At 36.3% G+C, this 8344-nt stretch overlaps 1 protein-coding gene across 2 annotated transcripts in view; it reads left to right on the plus strand.

Annotated features, from left to right (window-relative positions):
* The first annotated feature begins 2 nt into the window (after nucleotides 1-2).
* Nucleotides 3-8344, plus strand: part of saxo2 (stabilizer of axonemal microtubules 2) — a 12082-nt gene continuing 3740 nt past the window's right edge. The window contains exons 1-4 of one of the 2 annotated variants that reach the window (XM_068222403.2): nucleotides 3-46; nucleotides 1837-2016; nucleotides 3834-4036; nucleotides 8116-8344. The exon at nucleotides 8116-8344 is cut by the window's right edge and continues 3740 nt beyond it. In XM_068222403.2, the coding sequence (XP_068078504.1) occupies nucleotides 1994-2016; nucleotides 3834-4036; nucleotides 8116-8344 (455 nt within the window). In that variant the 5' untranslated portion in view covers nucleotides 3-46; nucleotides 1837-1993. Of the gene's footprint in view, nucleotides 131-1836; nucleotides 2017-3833; nucleotides 4037-8115 lie in introns of both variants that reach the window. The other variant, NM_001037578.2, reaches the window with a different exon arrangement.

An 8344-nucleotide genomic window follows, 5' to 3' on the forward strand; every position in this document is an offset into this window, starting at 1 on the left:
ACAGCGGTTGCGTGGAAACGGAATGCTACAGACGGGCAGCGAGTGTGTGAGTTGAAGAAACATTCATAATAATCGTCAATAAACCGATGAAAATGACACGCCTTTGTATCTGTGAGATGTGCAGCTGTGGGTAAGAGAGTGTTTGATTTGTTGGGGCTTGTTTTTGGCGTACAAGAGAATATAAGTAACCCGAGAAGACGTTTTGAATAATTGATGGGTAAATGTTTGGATTTGGTGTAATGGAAAAAGTTAGACAAACTAATCTTGAAGGACGGAGAATTGCAAATAACTTTATGTTATTTAATCAATAAGCAAGGTAAGTGGCCGCTTAGGGCCCCAGGATATCTGGGGGCCGACAATAAAAATCTAGAGGTATAAATTATGCCTATGAACTACATATAATATCATTTTCTATCATATTTTGTAGAGTGAGTCAAACAAATATTTTTTTACAGAATTAAATATTTAATATACAATAAAATATTATCATTATAACGTAATGTTATGTAATAATAATAAAAAAAATATCCACCACCCTCAGTCATGGAGCAGTCCAGCAGTCAAATTTATATATATATATATATTATATATATTATTATTACATAACATATATATATATATATATATATATATATATATATATATATATATATATATATATATATATATATATATATATATATATATATATATATATTTTTTTTTTTTTTTTTTTTTTTTTGGTGGTAAATTTATTTTAAGACATCTAATTATTTAAAATGGGAAGTTTACATTGAGATAAACATAAAAAAAGAAGATTGCATGATAAAAAAACAGCAAAATTAATAAATATTTAAATTAAAGTAGAAAGGGTGCATTTCAGGACTTGAGGCCCCATGCTGGAAATTGGTAAAATGCAAAAATTGGTAAATCTGCCCCTGGTAATACTTAGATTTAAATAGAAACAAATAAACACATGTCATTTATGGACAAAAATTCTTGCTATTTTATAATATGCACAAACTAAAGATTTTTGGTTGCAAAAATAAATGTAATTAAACAGTTAACCCAGTAGTTTAATTTGTTTGTGTTTTATTTGTTATAAAATGTTAATAAAGAATAGTATTTCTTTTATTTGTAACAATAATAAAAGCTGATATTTTGCGTTGACAGGAAAGTGGTACAGAAAAGTATTTTTCTTAAAGTGACAGTTTACCCCAAAATGAAAATGTACTCACTATCAAACAAAAGTGCTCAGGGGTAGCTTAATTAATGTCAATGCTCTTTGGGTAAGGAATTCATCAAAATAAACAGCAAAAGTAAGTCCAAGGCACTGAAAAAATGAAGAAAATATATGTTTAAAAGCCTTTATTGACTCTATTGACCTTTAAGTGTTTTAGCAAGCACTTGCCTTCATCAGAGAACACAGAGATCAGGTGAACACTATGGTCTCATGACTCATTAGAATATCTAAACAATACTAAAATAATAGATTGAACACAAGATCAACTCAACAATCATTATTAATTCAGCATTAAGAGAAAATATGATATATCAAAAGTCAATGGTTATCGACTTTCAGCTTTCTTCAAAATGAGCAAATGATGACAAAACTTTCAGTTTTTGGGGAACTATTCCATTAAATTAGTAATTTAATTTTCTATTTTTGAATGCAAGTTTAAAATACTTGATTAGCGCAAAATGAAAAAAACATGAAGCCTTTAGCAACAGTTTGTATTTGACTTTATTGTATACTGCAGTACTTGTTCCCTTGACAACACAAACACGTTCAGTGTTGTGAGCACAGAGACGATTATCTTTGCTTATCAATTGTTTCTTAAATGCTTCTCTCAATAGGCGTCACCGCTGCACACACCGGCCCACGACTCTGTACAAGAAAGACCCTCAGACCAACGTGTTGTCAGAGTACATAGAGAAGTATCCTCCCTATAAAGGTCACACTCGTCCCAAGAGCCTCAAGCCCCAACTGAAGTATAAAGCACATCAGGACACGATGGACGCAACAACCACCTTCAGGTAAATTCTGAAATTTAAATACCGAAAGAAACTAATTTATTTTAAAAGTTAAAATTTATATGGCTAATAATATTTCATTTAAATGGGTTTCTATGTCAGATTTTGTTCTGTTAATCATTTGTACGGCTAGACAGTAAACAGCTTGTAATAATACATAAATAATAAAGAGTTTAAATGGAAGAATGTGGCTTCAGAGCAAAATCTTGGGACAATTAACTGGGGTTTTATCAGACTCTTTATCATTCGAACAAATCAAGCATTGCCCGAACAGATAATCATTTCAGAAATTGATTGCTTCATCCATTCTTCTTCAGCTTAGTCCCTTATTTATCAGGGGTCGCCACAGCAGAATGAACCACCAACTATTTCACCACAAGTTTTAAGCAGTGGATGTTCTTCCAGCCACAACCCAGTACTGGGAAACACCAATTCACACATGCACTCATACACTACGGCCGATTTTAGTGACCCAATTCCCCTATAGCGCATATCTTTGGACTGTGGGGGAAACCAGAGCACCCAGAGAAAACCCACGGCAACACAGGGAGAACATGCAAACTCAAAACAATCAATTCAAATATCAAAAATTGGTGTGTACAGACATGTATATTCTATAAATATCTGATACTGACATTCTTCAGAATGTCTGTGAAATTAGCAAATGACCAACAATTTCAATACAATTTTGAATCAGTCATTAACTGTTTAAGTTTGGGAGCAAATTATGTAGGATGCCCACAGTGAAATCACAACCATTATTATTGAGAATGAACCCAGCAGACACACAATGTCATAAGACGTTAATATTAGGTTAGATTTGGATTGTGACATCAGGTGACCAAAATTCGATGTCCAACCAATGTTTAAGGACAACTTTATTTTGTGTCCAATAATGACGTTGATATTTGAGGCAATGCAGCGGCACAGTCGGTAGTGCTGTCGCCTTGACACCAAAAAGGTTGCTGGGTCGCTGGTTCGAACCTCGTCTCAGTTGGCGTTTCTTTGTGGAGTTTGCATGTTCTCCCTGCATTTGCGTGGGTTTCCTCTGGGTACTCCGGTTTTCCTCACAGTCCAAAGACTTGCGATACAGGTGAATTGGGTAGGCTAAATTCTCCGCAGTGTATGTGTGTGTGTGTGTAGATGTTTCCCAGAGATGGGTTGCAGCTGGAGAGGTATCCACAAGAAGGTCAACAAGAAAATGAATGAATGAATATTTGGTTGATTTTAGGTTTGTGTTGGAAAGTGACCAAAATTCAACATCGAGCCAACATCTTAAACCACTGTCATATTGACGTCAACATTTATTCATTAGGAATGGCAACCAAAATCCAACGTTTGATAGACATCATGGTAACGTCCACACAACATCAAGCTGTAACCATTAGACATTGATATTTGGTTGATTTCAGGTTGGACGTTGACGTCAACCTGATTTTCATTTCCAAACAAAATGCAACGTCCCCATGACTTTGGGATAACAACGTCAATCTAATGTCATTTTGACATCCTGTGTCTGCTGGAAAGGACTTTCACAACCCTGAAATGCAGCAACATGTTTGTGGGAGAGCAACTGGAAAACATGTAATCTTCAGAAATAGTCTTACCAAACACGATTAGTTCTTTTTTCACCATGACAGTCAGAAGGTTTTACCGGTTTTCTCAACTGCTTTGGCTCAACTTTACAATAAAATTACATTTTTTGAAACATTCAGTTCAGATCTCTGAACAATTAGCTTGTTGTTCACATCAGATTGTCATTTATTATTAATTTGAGCAAATTACAAATGCTTTTTTAAATTATTGTCATGTTTTCTCAGGACGGATTACATCCCATATCCAGTCACTCATCGCCCTGAGAAGCAACAGCTCGAGTACAAGCCCAAGTCTGGAGAGATTGATTTGGGAACCACCTATAAACAAGACTTCAACCCGTATGAAGTGCAGCCATTTACTCCTTTGCGCCCTAAAGAGAGAGTGCATGTCGTCAATGCAAAACTGGACACTGTACCTACCTATAAAGGTAAGGAGATTAGGACGTGATGTTTTGTAAGCATGTTTCAGAATTCACTCAGAACAACTGAAGCATTTGAATGTACACCTGTATTTTTTATTTGTTAATATAGCAAACACATTTACACAGCAACTTGAAAAATAGTATAACATTGGGGGATAGTATGGTTTTTGTTTATCTTTTAATAAAGAATGGCTTTATATACTACATAAACTTATTATTCTTCTTAGACTATTTTAAGAACACATCTCCTCCTAGACAGTTCATACTACGACCACCAAACTAACTCCAAACCTCCAAACTATACTGAATTATGCTGCTATATCTTTTCCAACTGATCCGACTTCCGGTTTTCCTAAAACTGACCTGGAAAATTCGAAAAAGTCCCATTGACTTAACATTGGACCAAATTTGTGACTTCAAAACTTTGCGCCATACTGTCAAATAGACTTGAGCTTGCGCTCATTTACCTCAGACTACCAATCTGCCAATCACAGATGACCTTTCAACTTACTAGCCACAGCCTAGCAACTGTCCCATAGATTTCCATTGTAAAAAACTGCCATTGACTATACATTGGACAAACTAACAACATACCAATCCATACTGGAAACATACTAACGACATACCAGTGTATACTAGCAATATACTGATCCATACTAGAAACATACTAACAACATACTAATTATACTATCAACATGCTAATTCATCATATAAACATAAAAGCAACTTGCTAATTCATACTATAAACATACTAGCGGCATGCTAATTTACACTATAAACATATTAATTCATACTAAATTACTAATAAATACTAAATGCTAATTTATACTAGAAACACGCTAGCAACATGTTAATTCATACTAGAACTATGCTAAAAACATGCTAATTCATACTAAACATGTTAACAAAATGCTAATTCATACTAGAAACATGCTTATTTATGTTAGCAACTGCCTAGCAACTACACAGAACACCTTAGAAACCACTTAGCAACACCTTAGCAAACACGCAGAACACCCTATCAACTGCCTAGCAAGAAACATGCCAATCTATTCTAAAAACTTGTTAACACTTACTTATCTATGGTAACTGTTTCACACTTTTTAAAACTACTTCAATTATTTAAACTTTGAAACTGTTTCAAATTTTCAGACGAGGCTTTCTCAAGACACCATACAGTTTGTCTACAAACTTTGTATTTTTTTTGTATTCTCCAGAACTGTCATAAACAATATTCATGCAAAAGTCAAGAATATTTCTCCAGTTGTGCCTTTACATTGTTTTTCATTTACATTTGGGATTGATTTCTGTTATTAATTTAGAATATTAATTGTATAATAATAATAAACAAATTGTTATATTTATTGAAAATAAATAAATGCATTTCAATGTACTTATAATAATTATTTTATGTTTGGGGTGGTTTCGCCCAGGGTGCCATTTAAACTAGAACCGCCACTGGTTTTAGCTACTTGTAGCTTTCAGAAAAAACAAAACACCCGTGAAGAAACTTAACACAGGGAGATTTTCGGAAGTGTTATTGCAGAGCAACACAAACAGCACGCAGAAGTACAAATGCATGACTAAGCATAAGCAAAGAGCATAGAATCACCAAGAGGCGACAATCTAGTGCAATATGGGAAACAGCCACTAGGTGGCGTGGCGACCATTTTGGAATGAAACTATTGAAAGTGCTGACGATTATCTTAAGCCCCATTCACACACACAGGTCTGTATGTGTAAACAGGCCCTTTGGTAAATTCGTTCTGGTTATTTTCCAGAAAGAGAAGATGTAACATTACCGAAAGTTTGCCGGAATGCTGCACTGTGTGAATGCAGAAGGAAGATTGCTGGAAAGAGTGCATGCACGTCTAGAACTCGCTGACGTGAGACGTCTATTTTAGCCAATCAGAACACTCAGACATATTCACGTCCACACGATTTATAAAAAAATAAAAGCCTTTAAATATTTTTCCAGACACATTTAGCTGCTAGATGTTAGTCAGATGATGTTTATATGCTACTTCTTAATGCCAACTGTGTAAATAATTATCGATAAGATGCTTATGATAAGACGTTGTTTGTTTACCTTTAAGCCCTGCTTCCTTCAGTTGCTTGACGCGTCGTGTGTGCTCGTGAAGCAGCTGGTGAGCGCCAGCTCGCACACACATCATTTAACTTACATCTCGACATGCGAAAGTGTTTCTCTATATGTTTTCATCGAAGTTGTTCACAATACTTATCCATCCACAGAGTTTGTAATGTAGTCAAATGTTTACAAATACAAACACAGCTGTTTAGAGCTAATTTCTGGTTAATGATTCCAGAATCTATAGGTATTTTGGAATAGATGTGAGAATGGTCTCTTCCGGAAAAATTCCGTAACATCCTCTTCTGTGTGAACAGCGCTTTTTTGAAATTACCGGTAAAGTTGTTCCGGAAATTTTCCGGCTATTTACCGGTATCACTGTGTGAAAGGGGCTGTATTGTCGTCCTTCAGGTTGGATCTCAGCTTTAAAGCCCTTTTTAAATAAATAAATAAAAAACAAAGCAGCTGCTTGCCATTGCGACAGTAATAATATTCGCGTGCGAGTAAACAGCTTTTGGTCTCATTTTACGCTTGAGCAACTAAATAAATGCTAAAGTTTATTTAACTGAATGTATTTTAATGACATTACAACATCGATTCTGTATAAGGAACCGTATAAAATGGAAAAAGTTCACAATAACTGGTCAATTGAAGTGTATCAGCATGGGAACAGCACTAGCTCGGCATATACCCTATCCGGGGCTGTTGCTGGACGCTGATGTTGCAATGGAATATTCTATTGAGTGTCGCTTGCTCAAGCAAGCAAAGCAAAGACTATAGAATACACAAGACATGTCACTTGTACAGTGTAAAAAAATTGTGTAACTGTCAATATGGCGAATGAAGCCCCACCTTCTAGTACAGGAGCCAATCAGCGATCGCTTTATGGCCAATAAATCCCACCTTCTAGTACAGTAGCCAATCAGCGATCGCTATAGAATGACAATTCTTTGGGGAGGGGGCTCGGACCAGACATTAGTTTCTGCAGATTTTGTGTGATTGGAACATTTAGAAATGATACTAAATAGACAGTTGTTGCTTAATTTTATTGGTTATTCGTAACATGAAATGTAATCGTAAGCTTGGCAAGTAGTTTTGGAGAATTTGATGTTTTCCCGTTCAAGCAGAATGCTCAAACATACTGCCTGAGAGGCGTTTCAAAGATGGCTGCCAAGTGACAAGACTTGCCTTAAAGGGACTTTGGTGCAAGGCAGGCGCCATGGGTCATGCCGATCATTTGATGCTGAAGTATAAACCAGCCTTAACTATAGCACTTGATTATCTGAGCACAAACAGTTCCTTTGTATACTTTGTAGACACTTGTTGAGTGTGTATTGCCTCTTCTTGTTGAATCACTAAATGCCTCCTCAATTGTAAGCTGCTTTGAAGAAAAACATCTGCTAAATTACTAAATGTAAGTTTATTATTATTGTTTAACAAAAAGTGAAGTTTATTTATGAACTAATTTCGAGAGTATCACGTGCTTATGATTGGTTGCCCACCCTTCCATCCCTACTCCTCCTCCTTTCCTAGATGGGTGGCACAGTTGCCCAGTGATTAGCACTGTTGCCTCACAGCAAGAACGTCACTGGTTCTAGTACTTAGCCAGTCAACGTTTTTGTGTGGAGTTTACACATTCTCCCCGTGCTCACGTGGGTTTCCCCTGGGTTACTCTCACTTTCCAAAAACATGTAACTTAAGTTAATTGACTAATTCAAATCAGCACCATAGACATTCTCCTTGTAAGTAGCTATCTCTTAAGAGCAATCGCTATTTGTTCATTAGCTACTACAGCAGGGAAGTTTTCGAGATTTACCTGAGCTCAAACTCCCCTTTCACCTTACAAACGGGAGGGAGCCAAGGGCTCGACGACCCTCAGGGCTGTCCCCCAGGATAGCATGCCAAACAAGCTTTATAATCAATCATCAGCTAAGTGTGAGCTCTTGAAAAAAGTGCTTTTGTTAGTTAATACAAGTTGTGTGTGATCTTTTTAAAGAGGATTTTCGTCAGTGGGAGATCATCAGACGGGAGTTAACCAAGCCGGACACAACGTACCAACCTCCTGCCACAAAGTTTGGGAATTCCACAACCTTCCAGGATGATTTCGTTCACCGAGGCCTCGTGCCCCGCGAGAGCTACAAACCTTCCAACGTAGCCAAGCTTTCCGATACGCCTTTTGAAAAAAACACCAGCAACAAGCTCTCGTACGTCCCACATCCTCTAGA

The sequence above is a fragment of the Danio rerio genome, chromosome 7 (genome assembly GCF_049306965.1).
Source record: "Danio rerio strain Tuebingen ecotype United States chromosome 7, GRCz12tu, whole genome shotgun sequence".
Lineage (NCBI taxonomy): Eukaryota > Metazoa > Chordata > Actinopteri > Cypriniformes > Danionidae > Danio > Danio rerio.